Raw genomic sequence first — 21,859 nt, forward strand, 5'->3', positions numbered from 1 at the left:
ATTTATGCCTGCAGAGGGCAAACATTTTCGGCTTTGTGCCAGCAGAGGGATTTTGACCCTTTATCCTGTCAGTTATGCCATGTTTTGGATTTTTTTACTTTTCTTGGCCCATATTGGCCTGCAGATTGGCACTGCACCGGGAAACATTGCTGCAGTTAGGTTTTTTAAGAGGTTCGTGGAACTGGGCTCATTCTTCACAATCCCTACTGTTATGCAATTCTTGCAGGGCTTGTGTAACCAGTTTTCTCCGCACCAGTTTGTGGTTCTGCCATGGGATTTGAATTTTGGTTTTGGCATTCCTTATGACAGTTCCGTAGGAGTTCCCCCATTCGTGTTATATTAGGTTTCTCATTGAGATGATTTTTCTGGTTGTCATCACTTCTGCGAGTCAGATGAGTGAGCTCCATGGGTTATCTGTGAAACCACCCTATTTGGCTTTTTCCAAAGAGAACGTGACCTTGAGAGAGAGAGAGACCCTCGTTTCCACCAAAGGTGGTCTTGGATTTGTATATCTGTGGTTTTCCTCTACCTTACCCTTCCAAGCCAGAGGAATTATTCCATCGGCTGGACCCAGTGCGGGCCCTCGGTTACTGTGTCCCTCAGGCAAGAGAGGCCAGGAAAGAGGACCAGCTTTTCGTTGGTTATTCTGGTGCTAGCAGATCTGTGGCCGAACAGACCCTGATGAAATGGATATTCTCTGAATGCTATGATCTGTCGGTAAGTATGTGCCTGAAGTCTGAGCTCATTCTACTGGAAGTGTGGTTGCCACCTCTGCCCTGCAGGAGGGAGTTCCTGTCCTGGGCACCTGCCAGGCAGCGACATGGGTGTCTGAACTCCTTTGCTATGCATTACTGCTCAGATTTTCCTTTCAAGTCAGGATGCCAATTTTGGTAGGGTGATCCACCAGAGTCTTCTGGTCTAGGTGGTGTCCTTGGTTTCCTCCCTCTTCCAGATATACTTGCTGCAATGGGAGTCTATCATAGATGAAGAAGGAATCCATTAGAGAACAAATTACTTACCTCTCTGTAATGTTCCTTCTGATGGATGCTCCTCACACGGATTCCTCATCACCCTCCCTGCCTGACACTCTGGGTGGATATCCAGTGCACCATCGGTTCTGCGGCCCCTCAGCGTCGGAGTGCCAGGGAAATCAATATATATGTAGAGCCTCAATATACACTGGCCCTGACATCATATCCAACACAGGCGTGAAGTGGCATAGAATGGAGCTGACACAGTCGCGCTGCACCCATGAAGAATATCTGTGCTGCGGACATGATATGATATGTCATTAATAGCGTGTATATAAGAGGATATCGTAGATGAGGAATTCATTGGAACAACATCCTTCAGAAAGAACATTACATAGAGATAAGCAATTTGTAGGTTGACATGGTTAGCCAGGGATCTGTCTGCTGAAGTGCAACCCTGCAAGTGTCTCTTCCAATCTTAATGGCTGGGAAAGGGAGAAGACGGGCAAACCTTTTCTCAGCGACTTCGTGGAGTGCCACACAGCACCTTAACCACCAAAGGAAGCTTCCTATGGCACTCTGCAATTTAGAACCACTTTGAGGTGCCTAGACTAGCAGAGTTGCCATTGACACTCTCACAACTTCGAAGGCCTTCGGACTACACCAATATGAATATTGTCAAAGCTTTTTTGAGCCACAAGCCGTTACCACTTGTTCAAGCATACAACTTTGTTGTATCCAGTCGAGCCAGGTCTCCCCTGAGACTGAATCTCTGCTTTCCTTGCATTGGGACCTCATTGAGCCTTGAGCTATGCCGACTCAACATCGCCTGCCTTTCCCAAGCTTCTTCGAGCCATGAGCTGTTGCCACTTGTCAAACCGCTTCATTGAGCTGAATACCATCGAGGCAATGCAAACCCAAATCAACGTACCGGGAAGCACCCAGAAACACAGCTCGACAATGTTGACAACCCGGAAACAAAGTATTTTACGTATCTGTGTTTCTGTCCCTCTAACTTTGTTCGATGTGCCCTAATAAGTGGTAAGACCCCACATTATACCTTAAGCCATTCTTTTTCTTTTGGATAAAATATTTAATTATTTTATAGTTACAAACAAAACAAAACAAACACATCAACTCTTAATCGATACTTTCAAACACACAGATATACACTACTTCTTGGCGCTTGGCTCTTCTTCACACATGCTGCGAAAAACTGGTTCGCCTAATAAGTCTTTGGGCTCATCTCGTTCGCCTGGGGTAGTTATTTTTCAACAGTTCAGCAGGCTTTCGGCTCCTTTCTCCATGCCTTCAGTTGTCCTCCCATCTTTGCCATATTTTGGTCGCTTTCTCTGGGCACCCCCTTTTGGTATAGACTCTCGTTTCCATTGGCACACACATGTCTACATCCGTTACCCACTTCTCGTATTGAGGGGGTGAGTCCGAGCCTCTCAGTTGAGCTAGATTCCTTTTCGCAAGGCCTGTGGATGTTGTGAACATGAGTTTTTCAAATCGGGATAACTCTATATCTGCATCTATCCCCAGTATTAGAAGTTTGGGGTCCATTGGTATCTCCCGACAAATCACTGTTGATAGTCTGTCGCAGCATTTCTGCCAAAAGTCCTGTATTTGTGGGCATTCCCATAGGGTATGGAAGAAGGTCCCTCTCGTTTGGTGGCAACGTAGGCAGTTGGGATCCGTCGCTCCACCCCATCGGTGCAAGGCCTCTCTGGGATAGTATATCCTATGCAGGATTTTTAGTTGGATCAATCTGATTCTAGCTAAGATTGCGGTCTCCCTGGGGTACATGAGGGCTGTAGTCCAGTCCTCTGGTTGAATTGGGCCCGCGTCCCTTTCCCATTTCTCTTTTAGCTCTGTGAATTCCGTTGTGGCAAACGAGTTGATTGCATTGTACATTGTAGAGGTTATTTTGTGGTCAATTTGGTCCACCACTATGTTCCTCTCGATCTGGGTGCACTCTGGTACATTAGGGAAGTCTACCTCACTCGTGGCGAGTGCATGTCTCATTTGCCTGTAGTGAAAGTGTTCAATGGCGGGAAGATTATATTCGTCCCTCAGGGCTTGGAAAGTCTTTATTTCTCTGTTCCTTATCATGTCTTCCAGTCTTTCTATCGCAGCCTCTTCCCAGGCCGCCCATTTGGGGAGTTCTCTCAGTTCTGGAAGGTGCTTGTTGCGCCACAGGGGTTGTTTCAGTGTAACCTTCCCCTCCCATCCTAGGTATCTTTGTGCATCTTTCCAGATCTGTGTTCTCTGGGCAGCTATTGTGGACAGGACTGGGCGTGTTTTCTTTTGATAAAGACTTTCTATTGGAGTAATCCCCTGCTCTGCCTGAGTGTGTGCTCTGTTGGGCGGTAGTGCTGGGTCGTTATGTAGGATGTCATTTACTACTGACATTTGGGCTGCCCAATAGTATGTTTGTAAGTGTGGAAGACAAATTCCTCCCTCCCATACAGAGCGCTGTAGGGTTTTCAGTGCAATTCGAGGGTGCCCTCCTCCCCACAACAACTTCCTGAGTGTCTCATCTAGTTTGCGGAATTCTATTTTTGGCATATATATATTGGTGCATTCTGCAGGATGTATAGAAACCGGGGCAAGGCCAACATCTTGAACAGGGCAGCCCTCCCTGGCAGGGTGAGCGGAAGGGTCATCCAGTGCTTCACATCGTTCACAAATCTATCTCTTATTGGATGCAGGTTTTTCTCTGTATATTGTGTTAGATCTGTCGTGATCTGTATCCCAAGATACCGGAACTGCTCTTTCTCGATTTTATATGGGCAGTCGTCTAGAGCCACTTCGTCAAGTCCTCTGATCGGGAATAACAAGGATTTATTATAGTTAACCCTTAGCCCACTAAAGATCCCATAGGTGTGTAATATATTTGTGACGATAGGACATGAGACTGCTGGGTCGCTTCGGTAGATCAGGAGGTCGTCCGCATATAGGGACACTTTGTCTTCCCAATTCTGTTTCGGGTGAAACCCCCTCCAAGCCTGCGAGTCTCTCAGCATTATCGCTAGTGGTTCAATTGCCAGTGCGAATAGCATCGCAGAGAGGGGGCAACCCTGTCTGGTTCCTTTCCCAAGCTATATGCTGCGTGAGGACCAGCCGTTTACTCGGATTTCTGCCATCTGGGCATTGTATAGGAGTTTGACCCAGTTTGTGAAGTGAACTACGAATCCCATTTTACCCATTATGAGCCATAGGGCCTCCCAGTGGACTGAATCAAAGGCTTTCTAAAAGTCAATGGTGAGGAGTGCCAGTGGATCATGTAGGGTTGGTGATCTCTTAATGGCAGCTTGAAGTCTATGACTATTCATTTGCGTGGATCTCTGTGGCATGAAGCCGCATTGGTCCGGATGTACCAGAGAGGGTATAACTGTCTGTAGCCTGTTGGTCAGTATTTTTGCCCGTATTTTGGCCTCTGTGTTTGAGAGAAATCGGTCAGTATAAGCTGCATGCATCTGGTGGTTTGCCTTCCTTGTGTATCACAACTATACTGGCCTTCCTTGGATCTGGCGGGAGGATTCCTTTTTCCTTTGCGTGCAGGAACATTTTTAGCATATGAGGAGCCACCTCTTCGGTGCCAATTTTCTTCCATACTTCTACTGGGAAACCATTGGGCCCCGGGGTTTTCCCATTTGGAGCTGAGAAATGGCTGTCGTCAGTTGTTCTTCCATTATTTCGGCTTCGAGTGTCTTTCTTTGTGTTTCGTTTAGTGCTGGGATGGTTAGCGTGTCCAATATGCTAGGATCCGTCGGGGTCGTCGGCGGGGCATATAGCGTTTCATAGTAAGTTGCGAAGGCCTCCGCAATGTCTGAGTCAGTAGAGGCCCCTTCTGTGTTTGTGGTGCTTATGCGGCGCACTTGAAGGTGCCCCTGCCCTCTCCTTTCCAACCATGCCAGCATCTTGCTGGCCTTGTCTCCTCTCTCGTATAGTCTGGCGCGCATGGTTCTGTGCGCTTGCTTTGCACAGGTCAGCGCGACATTATGTAGCTTCTTTTGTGCCACTTGTAAGGAAGTGCTGTCTTCCTCCGCTCCCGTGCTTACATATTTCGCCTCGGCGCGTTTCACCTCTGCTTCTGCATCGTCAACTTCTTGCTTATGTGCTTTTTTGTGTGCAGTTGTCCAGTTCAGTATTTCGCCTCTCAGAGTTGCCTTGTATGCCTCCCATACTATCCCTGTGTCATCCACGGAGTCTTGATTTAATTCGAAGTATGTTGCTGTCGCTTCCTGGATCTTCTCTGTTAGTTCCGGAAATTCTAGATTGTATACGTTCAATCGCCACCTCGGCGGAGGCTGGGGTCTCTCTGTCTCAAACAGCATTGTGAGTGGGGAGTGATCTGATATCCCTCGGGGATGTAGAGTCGCATCCATTACTTTGTGTATGTTTTCGCCGGGGAGGAAAAAATAGTCTAATCTGGACATCGACACGTGTGCGCCTGAGTGGAACGAGAATTGTCTCTCCGCTGGATGAAGGTCTGCATCCTTCAGGCCCAATGCTGACGTAAAAGTAGCTAGCTTGGTAGGTAGTGACGGGTTTCTCCCCCTTATATGTCTGCAATCCTCAGTAATGTTCATCACCTCATTGAAGTCACTGCCCATTACCAGTGTATCTGTCGGGTTGTTAACAATTATCGGTGTAATGTCTTCAATTAGGGCCGGCATGAGTGCTGGGGGCGAGTAGACTGCCAATACGGCTATGGTTTGGTTCCATAGTGTGCCTTTTATGAAAACAAGTCTGCCTCCAGGGTCTTGGGTTACATTAGCTATGTCGATCGGGGTTCTTTTGTTGATCAATATTAGCACTCCCCTCGAGCCCATGGAGAAGCCTGCGTGGATTGCCTTCCTATACTTGGTTCTCTTAAAAAATTGGCAGTTTGTGCCTGCCAGGTGCGTTCGGTGAGCAGCACTATATCTGGATCATGCCGATTTATATATTGTATTACTAGCCTTCGCTTTATGCTGTTTCCCAGGCCGTTGACATTCCATGTCATGAAGGCGAGTTTCTTCACATTATTTCCAGTTGTGGCCATTAATCTTTGGATTTAATTCTACGTGCGGGTGGCCATGTCTTGCAACCTTCATGTGTACTGTGCTTGATGTAGTCTTGCTGAGCCAAGTGTCAATTGAATACCTGTGTAACACCCAACTCCCCGTCCCCATACTCCGTCCCCAACTGAAGCATCTGTCGCCCATTGAACAAAACAATTTAACCAATCAAACTATCGTTAAGTGCTTAAGTCTCTTTGGTATTCGGAATACCTCAGTATGCACTTGGTACTGTGGGGGTTTGTGTCGTGCTGGGCTGTGGGCGCCAGCATTCAATTCCCGGTTGCTATGTGTCAGGCAGTTTTCGTTTGATCTTGTGCCGTGTAAACTTTCATCATTCGTCCGCTTTTACAATTATTCGTCTTCTCTTCGTGGCATTGCTTCTATTTCTTGGCGGGGTGGACCTTCTGGTGGTTCGTTTAGCCGCGGTCTATTTCTTCTTGCTTCTTGTCGTTTGCATGGATTCCAGTCTCCTTTCAGATTTCTCTCCGACCAGGTCCATGCTTCTTTAGGTTCAGTGAAGTGTATTATCGTGCCATTGTGGTATATTTTTAGTTTTGCTGGGAACAGGAGACCATATTTCACATTCAGTGTCTGTAGACGCTTTTTAGGGGGTGGAAAGATTGCCTAATTTTCTGCACTTCTCTAGTGAAGTCCGGGAAGAAGCCTATCCTGGAGCCGTTATGTTATCTCACCCTTTGTCCTGGCCATTTGCAACACTGCATCTCGATCTCTATAGTTGAGGATCTTTGCTACCCCAGTTCTCGGCTGTCCTCCAGGTAACGGCTTGCCAGTTGGGACTCGGTGTGCTCGTTCTATTGAAAAGAGTTTCGACAGGATCTTGGGAGCGAATAGGTCGGCAAGCCATTGCTCTAGGAAAAGTTCCATGCTCTCCCCTTCAGCCTTTTCAGGCAGGCCAAGGATGCGGATGTTATCCTCCTTGACCTGCCCTCTCCCTCTTCCACCCTGCTCTCCAGTACCTTAATGCGTTTGAGTGCTCTGTTAATTTGTTGGCCCATACTTCTCATTTCGTCCTCGGCTACGGATATACGGTTCTCAGCCTCTCCGGTGCGGGACGAGAGCTTCTGAAGATCATGGCGCAGCAGGGAGACTTCTGTGGATATGCCATCCATTTTAACTTCCATGGAGGTTCGCGAGTTGGGGATAGCATTCATCACATCCCTCAGGGATAGGTTTTCTTCAGGATTTTGTGTATCTTCAGGCCTGCTTGGTTCCATTGGTGGAGGCAGGGTGGTGGTTGTATATTGTTCCATTGTGCTCTGATTGGCCACTTTCCCCCTCCCCCCCTTTTCTTTGCCCATTACAGCAGTTGTCTGTTGGTTTGGTGCTGCTGTGTAGAGTGAGGAATTTAATGTTGTGGCTCGCCGTGTGAGGGTGATTCGCCTTCCTCACTTTCTTGATTGTGGGGGGTGTTACACTCTATACTCTGGTCATAAGCGTTTCTCAGGGGTGTCTTGTCCAGCCATTAGGATTGGGTGGGGGGTTCCCCCTCCTCTTAGCTTTCTAGCTCTTGGATATTTATGGCCTCCTTTGCCCCGTTCTGCACTTCCTGGGTCTCATTCGCCCTATCCACCTCCTGTTTTGATGGCAGTTCAAGATGGAGTGTTAGATTATCAGCGAGGAGAGCCGTGGTGGGGGGGGCTTCTTTCTCCCCTTCGTGCTATATGGTATCCTTGGTTCAGTGTCCGGCGCTTGCACTCCTTTCCCCTCTCCTTACCGGCTTATTGGAGCAGGATCTCAGCAAGCGCTCGACGTTATACGGAGCACCCGCGTGGACCCGTACTGGATCGGTGGCAGGGGTGTCGTTGTTCGGTCCACCTACGGGCGCGGCCCCAGTCCCATGGAGTCGCTCCAGACTTCGCTTCTTTCTCCCAGGCTCAGCGCGGGGAATCGGCGTTTGCCCGCTCGTTCACATTTCGGGGCCGCTGGGTCCTCGGTCGGGCACTGGCGCCTGTCCCTCTCTTTGTTCGCCCCAGCAGCTGCTGTTTGCGAGGAATCTCCCGCCTCTGGCGCTCGGCCGCCGCTTCAGCAGAGACGAAGCGAAGCGCTGCCGTAAGGAATGTGCGCTCCCGTCTCCGCTGGGCTTCTCAGTTTCTCCGCACCTCAGCTCCGTCCACTTCCAAGGGTGCTAGTTAGTTGTGGCCGCCTCTCTTTCTTGGTGCCCGGCGGCCATCTTGAGTTCACATCGGCGCCTGTCTCCGTACTTTCTTCCGTGGATTTCATGGGATCCAGCTCTTGGAATCCCTCCCGACTTCAGCAGTTTGCGGCGGTAGATGTCTGCTTTTAAATGTTATTGTTCGCTTTCGTCTTTGCGGTTTGCTGCAATATTTTGAAGGATTCTGCTGGCGGCCTGGGAGCTCAACAAAATCACGTCTCCATGTTGAGCCCGTTGGCCACACACCCCCACCCCCTTAAAAGCCATTCTTGACTTTTCTACAAGACTATTTACCTGCAGGCCCCTATTTTTGTGGCGGGTTAGAAAGTGCATATAAAGGGTTGGGGGAGTCGGGAATAACAATAGGTAGATGACGAGGCGCTTGGGGGGGGTACCCCTTCAAAAATAATTTTACAATAAAAACATCCGTTGCAAAAATGGGTGTTGATGAAATGACATAGAACCATTAGGGTATGGGTCTACATACTCCACATATGCTTAAGGAGTGCTAATATGGGTGGCTGCTGTGATACCTTTCCGACTGTTGGAAGTTTGCAAAGATCGGGATGGTAGGCTGGTAGTGGTACATGTCTATGTGAAAAACAGAAGTGTGTACAATCAACACTTATGCTCGTAATAGTGATGCGTCCAGCTCCTTTCGGTCTGTGGTAACACAGCTGCCTCCATTTAGAGATGCTTTATGGATTTGGGGAGGAGATTTCAACTATACATTGGACCCTCTTTTTGACAGATCGGACACCAATAATGCACGTTCGTCACCACCGGCCGGCGTAGATTCTATGTAACCTGCTAGGTGATATAGACCTGGTGGATGTCTGGAGATCTTCAAATGTGCAGCAAAGGGTCTATTCATATTATTGAGCTCTTCATGCTGGCTAAACACTTTCGGACTACGTTCCGTTGTTTACCAACTGGCCGGTGCATGCTGGGCTGCCTCCTGCACCTACATCGAAATTGAGTTGTTGATTGGGTGTTTAGAAACATATGGCATTGAAAACAGACACATTTTTCGGGGGCAGCGTGGACGCTCAAGACATACTTTGGGAGTCCTTTAAAGTGGTGATAAGGGGTGGAAGTGATAGCTACGGCTGGAGGGGTGAGGAAGACACTGCTAATGGAATTATACAATATCAAGGCAGAGATAGGCCACCTAGAGAGCAACACTGGGACAGAAGGGGACTCTGAGAAGGATGCAGTGCTTGGGAGAGGCTGGGAAAGTATGATTTGAGACTGGCAGGATGCTTGCTTGGCTGTGCTGCTGAGACACACCACAGTATAGGACACGTTTGATAGAGGATGAATGTGGAGCTGTATGGAGATCCCAAACAGAGATTAATAGGGTCTTTCAGAGGTACTATGAATCCCTATATGGAGATGCACAGGGTGGATGACAAAGCTAGAGATAGAATGCACACTGTCTCATATTAGGTTGCCTCGTCTGACGCACAAACCGGTAGACATTCTGGAGGCCCCAATGATGGAGGGGGAGATTAGGGCAGTGATCACATCGCTCCAGTCTGGTAAAACACTGGTGGGGGAGTAATGGTCTCCCTACTGAGTTTTGTGAACAAGACTGTTAGAGCTGTTTCAGTCGGTGTTCGGATGTGGGTTGCTCCCCCGACTAGGAAGGAATCAGTGATAATGCCTGTACTATAATCGGTGAAGCTGCAGGACAGGTGTGAGTCGTACAGACGCCTCACCATGCTGACTCAAGACAGCAACATTCTTTCTGCAGGCCGATTGAGGCAGGTGATCATGACTCTAGTGCACCCAGATCAGACAGGGTTTGTGACATGCAGGAATACTTCTTTAAATCTGAGAATCATACACCATTTGATTAGCAGGACCGGCTTGTCGGATGAGCACAGTGTGGTGGTGTCCTTGGATGCCACTTAAGCATTCAACTCAGTACTGGGAGTGGATGTATGCTGCTCTCAGACGGTTTGGGGTGGGGGAAGGCTTCTTGCATTGGTTTCAATTGATTTTTGTGCTACCTAGGGCTAGAGTGAGGATGGGGGAAAAATATCTCAGAAGCCTGGTATTTGAAGAAGGGCACTAGGCAGGGATGTCTGCTGTCCTCTGTGTTTATATTGGCGCTGGAACCATTGGTGGAGTTGGTGAGGAGGGCGTTTGTAGAGGTAGAGGTGGGAGTGAAGTTAGATGGCTGTACACATGTAATTTCTCGTTATTCTGTTATATGTCCGGAATCTGGAGTGCAACTTGACACTCCAGATTCTCTGCACTCCCGGGGATCACCGTTAGCTGTGATAAGTACTGTATTTCTCCGCTAGGGGCACTAGCAGACCTTGTATCCCGGCAGCTGCCTGAATTGGGGCTGCGCTGGGCTAACGAAGCATTTAAATACTTAGGAGTCGATATTTGTCCAGATATGAAGACCTTGCATGAACATAATACTCTAAAGGTGGTGAAGGGTATGGAACGGTCTAGTTCTGGAACACAACTTCCAATTACTATAATGGTTCGAGTCCTTGAACATGAAGATGCAGGAGTTTCTGTGGGGGACAGGTAGATACTTTGTGTTTGAACTACAAGGATGGGGGAGTTCGGTTTCCCTACTTTGAAATGTATTATCTAGCCAGACCTTTGCAGTTTCTCGTTAGCTGCTTGGCTGACGAGAACACCCTGGATACGAGACTGTTGCTGCCAGCCAATCTGTCATGTACGCAGAAGGAAGCCTTGTGGGTGGATATCAAAAGGTTCCAGGAATGGCAGCGGGGGTTAGTCTCAGGGGAATGAGAGGACTCCTGGGGATAAGATGCAGTATTTGTCTTCCTCTAAAGAGATAACTGTGTAATGCCAAATATGTAATGGCTTGTTGTAAAAACCATCTTGCTGTGTCACAAAATACACATGTAAACCGGGGTAAAAACACGCAAGAAACCCTAGACCTTTGAGGAAATAAAAGCCCCAGAGACGTGTAAAACTAAAGACCTCTGTTGCATACACTCAAACGTACAGTGAAAGGGAATTTATGGATAATAACCTAAAAGAATTGCCTTTTCCTTTTTAATCAGGTTTAGTGACTAATCTTCATGATATTCCTTTAAAAGATGTTACAAAGAACAAATTGAGGTGTAGAAGTGAAAGTCAAATAAGCAACCCTATCTTTGTCATTAGGGACTTCAAGTCCCATAATCCTCTAAGTACTGGGACGAAGAAGATGATTGAAGAGGTACCGTGTTATGGGAGTGTGGTCAGTTAATTATTGTAAATGACCTAGACCCGAGGGAGACTGAGAGGTGCAGGCCAAGAAGGAAGGAGGAGAAAGCAGTAGCAGGAAGCAAATGCAGTGTGGTTTATGCAGACAGCCAAAACTGCTGGAGGAGAGTGAAGATGCCGGGACCATTGCTGTAACGCTCACCTGATTCCCGTAGAGGCGCCGGTCTTGACTGGGCGTATACCGTATCTTCAAAGGTGATGTGTAACCACACGGCTGGCTCTTTGGGCTGGACCTCTGTGCACTGTATGTCTGACTCGAAGGGTAAGATGTCTGCAGATAGAAAATATGGGATTAAGGAACTGGGTTATTGAATGTCTCTCTCTTCTTCCCTTTCTCTTCTCCTGTAGAACCCCAAAGGTTAACGCTCTCACCTTAGGTAAGTGAACGCCGTGCTCTCCATCTGCCTCGGGGCAGGGTGCTGTAACCAGTTTCTTCACTGGATAAGGGGAGCAGGCCTCTTGACTTCAGAGGACTGCTGTCCGTCGTTTACTGCACGAACGGTAAGTTTCGAGTAATTCTAATGTCTTTAAAGTCTTTAGTAATGATGTTTCTTGTTTTGCAGGGTTCCGGCGATGGCGGATGACGGGCTGAAGTGAGTTGAAGATGGAGCCCGTGTGATGAATAGAAGCGCCTGGAAGCACGTAAGTAAGCGCTTGTTGCCTGCTTCACGATGCGCTCTAACTGTCTTTTTATTTTGCAGGTACAAGTTCGGAGCGGCTGTAGGGTGCCGGAATACCCACTGGGTTAGATGTGGAAAGGAGTAATGGCACGTGAGTATTAAAGTTCCCCAATGTCTTTAAACGCACCTTGTTTTGTCTTTCAGATGCGGGATGCAGCGCCGAAGGCCTCCGGAGCGCACGAAGAGTAGGTAAGCCTTTGTCTTTCTGATGCCGGAATGCAGCGCGAGGCGTTGGTGACAGCCGATGGACCAGGTAAGTGAAGAGCTGTCACTGAAGACCGTAATGCTAACCTGTTCTTTCTTGTCTTTATAGGTGTTGCTGAAGACTGGATTCAGGATGGTAAGCCTTTTTCCTTAGGCCCAGGATCAGATGCAGAAGACACGATGAGCGTTCTGCTGCAGAGGATGCAGAATAACGCAAAGCAAGATTCATCCATCGGGTGTGGTTTAAATAGCCTCCTGTAGTGCTTAGGTGTCTCCTTCCACAGCCACGCCTAGGTAAGAAAAGAGTTCCTGCTTTCCAGAAGAGTTCCAGTGTTCTGAATCTAGGGAGTGGCTCCTGCCCCACCCAACAGGAAAAGTAGTTCCAAACAGAAGAGGATCAGAGGCTCAACTGGCAGGCAAGTAAGCAGCATGGTCTGCTGCAGGTAAGTCCACCCAAGCATTATGAGCCCGGCGCTTCCAGCGCTGGGACTGGGCATATTTATGAGCCTGGTGCCACTGGCGCCAGGACTGGGTCCAAAAGGTCCCAATTGGGACTGGTTGGCACTCGGAACCTGGGTTATGGATCTGCTTCCAAGGGAGTTGGGAAAACCCTGACCTTTTGGAAGCAGAGATCATGACAATTGCGTGGCAGAGAGCATCTGTCGGTCCTGAGAGGGTCTGTGCCTCCCAAATCCTGAATTGCAGAAGTCGTGCAGCAGGAAGCGTTTGCGAGGGAAACTTGCCCTCTGGTGACCTAATCTGCAGAGGCTGCGCAGCTGGAAGCAAAGACGAGGGATATTTTCCCTTTCCAGTGGCTGACTCAGGTGACTGGCATGCACCAGAGGGCCTTGAGGTCTCTGGCGGCGGGCGTGCATCAGAGAACCTCAGGAGCAACAACAGCTCCAGTATCTGGTGCCGCGGCGAACTAAAAGAGGATTGCTGCATCGTAAGAAGCCAAAAGAAGACAAATTCTGAAAGTGGCAAGAAGAAGAGAAAAGCACTTCTTAACCTGTGAGTTCACAGCCTGTGTATGACCTCAGAGCGCTCCTTCACCGCTTGCATATGCAAGGCAGGTGTTCTGTGTGTGAGAGACACTCAAGTGTGACTGAAAGTGTCATGCAAAGCTTGTTTGAATCTCGCGCTACCAAATGTGAGGGATCAGAAATGTGAGGTGGACCACGTTGTAAGGTTTTGTCAACAAATGCCGTGTTTATTAATTTTTAAAGGTTGGATGAACGCCTTACTAGTTCTATCCTGATGGGTATCACCTGTACCTCAATCCCCCATCCCCAATTATTTATTCCCTATACAGCATCCCACCCTACCCCTTATATGCACCCGCCCCATATTTTTCGATGTTTTTTTTTTTCAGCAAAACTTTTTGGGCAAAAAGTGCAGCAGAAACAAACGGGCGATGAATGTACATCCTATCCAAAAGATGGTTCTGTGAATGAGAGACTGTGAATAACTAAGTCAAAACAACCTGGAAGGTATTTCACACAGGGACCAGACATCAAAGAAAACTGGAAAATTGAAAGCAAAATCCAGTAAAACCGAAGCCAACGATTAGATATGCAAAGTTAGAATAGTTGTCCAGTAATACTGGCAGTACGGAAGGTAAGTTGAAAAGTATGGTAGTCCCTTGATGCAGTTACTTATTTCCGCATCTGACAGAGCTGTTGTTCGATGAGCTTGATTGTAGCCTTCTTATCAGCGCTTGTTTCCTGAGCCGCCAAAGAAGCAGCCAGAGATGTGGCTTGCAGATCCTGTCTATCATCCTTCCCAGTATGATCGTAACAGATATGTATTCTAGCATGTGGTGGGAGATCTGTGTGATGTGATTCTGTACCCGGTAAATGAGCCTACATCAGGCATATGATGGCCATACCTGGGCTGATGGGTCCCGGCGTGGATTTATGTGGACATTTGAGTATGCACCTGCCCTGTTCCTAGTCGAATGTGGCTCCACTCGGCGTACAGTTAGTTAGCTGCAGCTGGCTATGCATGGCTGACGCTCATCATGCGGGCCTGCAAGGGCCATAGGTAAAGCCAGACCTTGACTTCCTCAATGCTTATTTTTCTGCTATTGTGGTTTGTGTGTCACTCCATGTGATGAATTCACTCCTGCCCTGAAGTAGTACAAGGAGGAGTAGAGGCTAAAGCGCCCACTCAGTCCTCACACTTCTATGAACCAAGAGCCAACACAAGCATGAAGGTAAAACGGCACAGTTAAGGGATTTACCGCCTTTGCCTTTTATGATAACGTGGGCCGAGGGAACGCTATACTCTGAAGAATGATGTGACTGTGGTTCAGTAGCAACCCAAACAGCACAGTATAATCCAAAATAAAGACTGTCCAATCAGGGTTCGATAAAAATATCTACTTTAATAAAACACACCATTACAGTAATAACTAATTCGAAAACACTACACAAACCCATCCATGAGGAACAAACACAGAGTAAGCAATGATACAAAGATGCAGCACTCTAATTAAAGGAATTGAATCATGGATGTAAGGCGAGTAATAACCAGTGTTCTTTAAAAGGATTTGTTTGTGGGTGCAAAATGGCTAAAATTTACTGATTCAGTCTCCAGGGCCCAAATATGGGTCAATGAAGGCAGTTAGCGATCAATAGTACCATGGTGGTTCTTGGTGGTTTGGCAGTGCTGAATCAGGCGACTTGGTGCTGTGCGAGCAGCAGGTTCACCCCCAATAGTCCCTTGGGATGGTTAGCAGACCCCTGCCTCTGCCTTGGACGCTCGGTCATCACTTCACTGGCGAATGACTTTGGAGACATCAACTCTCCCAACAAAGGTCCAATGAAATCTTCTGAAAGGGTTACAGTCCAAAATATGATTCAAAGATGATTCTGAGAAGTGGTGGGAGTCTCCCTTCTTTTAAAGGTAAAAGTCCACAGTTGATTGCACTAAAATTATCCTGCTTCAATGGTCAAGGATCTGATCCCTGTTCTTGAACAAAGTGGTCTTTGTCCTGGTGACATCACACAAAAAGTACTTTGCAGGTTCCTGCAACCTTTGGTTCGGCTCTCAAGTTGTTTTGGACTAAAACCTCCATCATCCCTAACCAGCACAGTCAATAGCTTGATATCATGGGAATTGTAGTCCGAACCATCTTGAGAGCCAACAGATGCAGACCCCAGCTCTATAGGAAATGGATGGGATAGGAACGTGAGAGAGAGGAATGGAGAAATAAGATGGTGGAATCCTTCCCCAACTATACAGAGCTCTCCCTGCCTACACCAACCCTGTGCCTTCCCTTCTCAATAAGTTCGAAGGCCTTTAGATTTACAGCACCCTGATGTACACCCCATGGGTGTGCTCCTTTCATGCCTGGCCCCCTCTGAGGGGAGGGTGTTACCTACCTCACATAGATCAAAGAGGCAATGCATTCAGGTTTGTGTTCTGTCACTTGGCAGGATCAGTCTGTCTGACAAGAATACAAATCACCTTCCCCAGCTGTGCTAGCTCACATGAGCTGGCACATGTGTGATATCAAATTGGATGCGCCTGATAAGATTGAGTAGTGCCACGCACAATGCCTTAAGTCAGGCATAGCTTATGTACACTATCACCAGCATGAGCTACTTCTAATCATCATAGAATTTGTACAGGGGTCTTAAATGCAGCCCTTGCAACACAGAGACTGGTCTGCTACTGCAGATGGCAAATGTACAGATGTGACCTCTGACTCTGCTCTGTGCCACTGGTAGATCAAGCACTGCAGATCAAGATACTGATGGAACAGTACATAGGAACACACTATCCTTTTGGCATAGAGTTTTACAGGGGAATCTGTTCATCAGATTACCCTTTCAGAAATGGAATTACCCACACCATTTTATTAATGAATACAAATCAAATAGCCAGGGAGTCTATCCCCCTGCCAGATGGCAATTCATCACACTGCATTGTGTGATCTGTAGCACTCCCAAAAGAGACTTAAAATAGTGTTTGAATTTTGCAAGCCTAATTATGTTTTCTGAGTTTAAAGATGTCCCTAGTCTTTCACTATCGTGCAGGTTCAGTACATTATTTGCTCTTGGAAGGGAGCCATTAGAGCTCTAGTTTCACTCGGCTGCTAAATCCAAACCTTGTGCCACTCCTCACAGCAGCACTTTGCAGATCAGTTCCATCTACCATCTGACGCAATAAGAACACTGTATTTGATTATGATCCAGAAGGAAGAGGGTTTTTCTGTATTTCTTGTTTGTCTTCAATATTACAAAGGGAACTGTTATTTGCTTCTTGCAGTCTAGCCATCTAAACTCCCTTTTCCTTGTTTGTAGAGTTTATGGAACAGATTCTTCCAGGATAAAGAACTCAGAGCGATGATAGAGCAAGATGTAACAAGAACGTAAGTAGAAATCCAATTGTAACAATAATAGAATATTTTAATAGCCAGTAAAGGTATTTTATTCTCCACAAGTTTAACTTTACTTAATATGCAAGATCTGGAATTCAATGAAGTGACGAAGTTTTGTAAGTGCAGGAAGGGACGCTAAGGACATAGAAAGAAGTGACAAGGTGGTGGGCGGGGAATAATCCCTCAACGTCTGTGAAATTTCTAAGCTGGTCCTTTGTCGGATGCCTGTCGCATGTCTCAGTGCATCCACATAGAAACCTGTACACAGGATTCAGAAAAGGTAGGTTGTGCATTCTGCCCATTTGCTGTTTTCGAAACCCTAGCCATCATCTCCTTCTGTTAAGTTACTGTGGCTGAAAGACACCACACTCTGACATCCCCCATCCACGTGTACATGGCCAAAGCACCTTATGCGGCTCCTGTTCTTGTTCTAAAGAGGCTGTTTTTTTCTGGTCCAGTTTCTTAGCCTGTTGCATGGCTTTGCATAATGTGGCAAAATGCCCACCCTTGCCACATGCGCAAAATGTTTCCCCAGTAGTTGGACAGGTGCTCGTGTTTCTGCTATACTCTAGGTTACCCCATCTGCACTGTCCCTGAAGATTCTCACATTTGAGGAGCAGTTAGAACGAAATAGTCTTCTGTTACTTGATGGACCTTAAAGCAGTAGAGCACAAAATGCTCCTGTCCACTTCCTCAGCCCACTGACCATTTTGCTTTATTGACTTGGTCAAGTCGAGACCTGGTAACGTGGAGTTCCATTCATCCAGCATCCAGAGTCTTACCCGTACCTGTTTGTCCTGGAGGTGCACATCACCTTCTGGAGAAAGTGGGGCAATATGGAGGTCATGGTGATGGCATGGAGGGTAGCAACATACCGGCTCACTTTGTGTCAAATTCAACCCTTTATCCCTCCCTCAGACTTCACATCTGTCGCCCAGGCCTTAGTGTTCTCCTACCTGGTTGGGTCCAATGCCCTGCTGGCAGGTGTCTCAAAAACAACTCTGGCCTCTGAGAAAGCTGTCCAGTGTCCTCGTCGCAGGACTGAGGATTTTCAGCTACATCTGCGATCTTAAGAAAATACACTGGTTACCACTCCAACCTTGCATCTCCTTGAAGACAGCCTGCACCTACAACGGACCAGTGTCAAAGACCTCATCATGATTATCTGAAAAGAGAAACATTTTAGGAGGACCATGTAGCAGTAGGAGCCAGGATCTCACCAGAATGCAATCCAAAAAGTGAAAGGAGGTCAGAGAGCAAGCATTCTCCTGCGATGCTCCCACATTCTGCATCAACCTTCCTGCTAACGTCATACCGGCTTCTTCCCTCCAGTGATTATGGGAAGAACTGAAAACCCTGATCTTCAAGGAACTCTTCAGACAAATGAGATGATCCTCCCCTCCTGCCTAACTTTGTACCACTCCCTCTACTGTACAGCGCGCCATTGCTTCCTTGCTAGGCCTGCACTATATAAATCACCTACATACTGTGAAGGCATCATGAGTCAGACAACAGGTTCCAAGTTCTTCAACAAAGTTGTATTCACTCAAAAAGGCAGGGTGGATGAATGCCTAACTTGCTCTATTCTAAGGTGGGATTTAGAAAACTAAGGATAGACAACTAATGGCATACAATTTGTAGGGATGTCGGCATAAAAAGGAATGGTGTTCAAAGTAAAGTTCAGAGCTTCTTCCAGCTCTTTGGCTAGTAATCAGCTCCCCTTCCCAAAGTACAAAATAGTTCATCAAGCACAGAGGTTCCCTTCCCCAGGAGTTCAAATCTTCTAACTTTCAAATAAAACGACACCAGGGTTTCTTTCCCCAAGAGTTCAAATCTTCCGGCTTTCAAAACAACACTTGACTTCAAAATCGCAAAAAGGTCTTTGCACTACACAAGCTTCTTTATGGATGTTAGTGGCTTTTCCATTCAGGGGCACCCAGTCTAGGTGCAGTCGTTACACCACACGGTCCACCCATTACAGGTCAGGCAACCGGTACCCCTCCTTGACTGCTTTTCCATTATCACCAGTCCATTGCTTCTCCTCAGCAGTGAGGCTTGTTTCAGTCAACTGCGTCACATTCTCCTGACACACGGTATGGTGGCTTGGCAGACCACCATGCGCTTGTTACACCTTCTCATATTCCCTTAGCTCTTGCCAATGCTTGTTTCCTTGTAAAAACAGTTCTTTGCACTTTCTTGGCTTTTGCCGATACTGGATTTCTCATAGCATGCATACAACTCTTTGTGCTCTCTTGGCTTTGCTAGCACTTGTTTTCAGTTAATGCAGTTCATCGTTTCAATGCAGTTCACAAACTTCATTTCAGTAATATTCACAAGCTTTCTTTCACTGCAAGAGTGTTCCCAACTCGCCTTCATTTAGTTTGGTATTGAAAATGCCTTTTATCTGTTGAACTTGCTTTCATTTTGTTCAGTATTTAAAAAAAATGCCTTAACTTGCATGGCACAGCATGTTTTCCATTTATAGTAATGTTGCTTTATTTTAATGACCGCCTGCCACCCTGGTGCTCCCCCTCTCTGGTTGCACTCACTTTTCAGTCGTATGGCTCCTCGTAAGGTCCTTCACAGCCATGGGTTTCCCCTCTCTCTGTGCGTTCCCTCTCGTCTTCTCCCAGCGGTCTTCTGTAGCTCGCGCACACCCAGCAGAGCTTCCTCGGCAAAGCAGGACTCCCACACCCGTTTCCCACAGTCCCGCCGGCCTCATTCTTACGGCTAGCCGCCAGTCTCCTACGCCCTGTGTCTTCACTTCCCGCTGCATACGCTCTGACTTTTTCCACGGGTCTCAAGCACTTCTCCTGCCACACCGCAGAGGTCTGACGGCACCAAGCAGTTCATGGGCGTTCTCCAACAGATTACTCTGTTTCATTCAGGCTTGCAGCTTTTAAAGCTCCCGCCTCCATTCTCGTTCCAAAAAGGACTAAACCGTTTACCATCAAAGCAGAAGTCATGCTTTGCTCCTGTTGTCCTCCGTATCGTCCCAGTACTTGACTGGGGTTGATGAAAGTTTGCTTTCCCAAAATGAGGATGTGTTCTGGGTGTCCTCTTCTTCTACCCAGTACCATACTACCATACTAGTGCAATTTGGGAAATACTTTAGGGGCATCACAGGGATAGGACTGACCAAAGCCTGTAAAGGGGGGTGGGAGGTTTGTTGTGGAAGGGAATTGGGGTATACCACATCTCACCTAAGAACGTCCTCTCCCCAAGTCTCCTCCACCTAGGTGATCCTCCCTCACATATCCACCTCCAGGGTCCGGATCCAAAAGCAATGGCCAGTCCCTGGCCACCTGAGAAGAGGTTACCGGGGGAAAAGAAGAGAGGACGCCCTCAGGTTCCTCACAATACATACATTGCTTTTAGTCAATATGTATGGATCAAACAATATGCTTGTTGAAATGGGTGTGGGTTGAGTCCCAACCCATAGTTTATAGACCAGATCAGTGACATACCTAGATGAACAGGGCAACTTGAAGAACAGCGACGCCAAGACATATGCTCAGGCTAATGGCACGGTTCACAGTACATATCTATTTCATCTCTGAGTAATACTACACACTGCTGGTTTGTCAGCCCCAAAGCACTTTGAGAGGTTCAATGATGTAATCCACATTTAAGGCAGATGACTGCAAGATGCGTTCTGATTGCATGTGATGTCCTTCAAGTGTATGATGGATTGTGTACAGTGCGTCAACCTTGATGCTTTGGTTTACTGAGCTATGATATATATTTCAATGTGGCAGAATCTGTCTGCATCAAGTGCTTTTCAATACAAACAAAATTCTCCTTGGCCTGGACATCCATTTGATCCAATTGGTGTTTGTTGCTTTTATGTGACTGAAAGAAAATGCTGTAGGCTGTCTTTGTCCCTTGAATGTCATCACATACTCTGTGGTCTCAATTGTGGTGTTATAGAGGTCCCTATTGCAACCTTAATCTGACTTTGATGGGTATACATGATAACTTGAGAGTATTACCCAACTTTCTCTTCGCAGATTCAAGTGACAGTTAAGGTTTGAATGAATGCTCTATGCAGGATTTGTCTACGATCTCAGTGATGCGGTCCTGGTTTACGAGCTGAAGCTTTTATTTGGGGCTTGAACTTTCGATCCCTTCTGGGTAAGCAAAGCACAGCTGCTCAGCTCACTATCCTGGCAGGGCTGTTAAATGGGAACCTGTTGTGGGTTATGCCAGGCATTCCATTTAGAGTAGGGAACATTCCTGGAACATGCAACTGTTCATAGGAAGCAATCCTATAGGAGTCCTTGCTGAAAGCGACCAACCCTGTCTGCCTCAGAAATTCCAGACTTCTTGCTTCCGTTACCTCAAAATAATGGGCCCAACTGCGCAGACATTGTGACAAGGCTTTGGGACCAGTGCAAGACTACAGAGCAATCATTCATACCAGATACAACATGCTCCTACCTTTTTTGGAGTGCTTGACTTAGCTCTCAGGCCATAAGAGTCCCAGGAGGATAGCTCAACGGCAGCGTGCTCGACTTGGAAACAAGAAGACACGGAGCAACACAGGTTCGATCCCCGGGTCCGCGCTTAGAAACCTCTGGGTATTAAGCGCGTTATAAATAACCTATCATATCATAAGGCTGCTTGTGGCTCAGAAAAGCACATTGCTGTCTGGCCCATCAGGAAAGTCGTGAGCATCCCCTTTATTACTCCATTGGAACCATGTACACAGATGTCCTTTTTGTGCCGGAAAGATACCGATAAAGACAAAGTGGCATGTCTTGGTGGGCTCTGGGACAGGGTGAAACTTGCTGCAATGCGAGAGCCCTTTTCCACAGCAAGACAAGTGCATAACCTTGATTTGTCCTCTGTGCTGAAACGTAGGCTACTTCCTGTACTTATTAATTGAGTTCTACACTCTTGGATTTTGCCAATTTTAATTTAGCCTGAGAAGCCACCACACCCAAACTGTATTGCACTGCATTGCCAGCTACAGCTGACAATACTTTAGGGACTGTGTTTCCTATAATACAGTTACAGTGGGAATTCTCCCTTTATTTACTTCAATGGATTGCTTTTCTCCCGCAGATTCCTCATCTGATAGATATCCTCATCCAGCTCTGCTGCTCGGA

At 47.1% G+C, this 21,859-nt stretch overlaps 1 protein-coding gene across 7 annotated transcripts in view; it reads left to right on the forward strand.

Moving 5' to 3' along the window:
• TBC1D5 (TBC1 domain family member 5) overlaps nucleotides 1–21,859 on the forward strand; it is a 2,783,701-nt gene that overhangs the window by 1,618,529 nt on the left and 1,143,313 nt on the right. For all 7 annotated transcript variants that reach the window (XM_069648897.1, XM_069648892.1, XM_069648893.1 and 4 more), the window contains one exon: nucleotides 16,672–16,739. In XM_069648897.1, the coding sequence (XP_069504998.1) occupies nucleotides 16,672–16,739 (68 nt within the window). The remainder of the gene's footprint in view (nucleotides 1–16,671; nucleotides 16,740–21,859) is intronic.

Source organism: Ambystoma mexicanum, chromosome 2q (genome assembly GCF_040938575.1).
Source record: "Ambystoma mexicanum isolate Mex_15411 chromosome 2q, UKY_AmexF1_1, whole genome shotgun sequence".
Taxonomy (NCBI): domain Eukaryota; kingdom Metazoa; phylum Chordata; class Amphibia; order Caudata; family Ambystomatidae; genus Ambystoma; species Ambystoma mexicanum.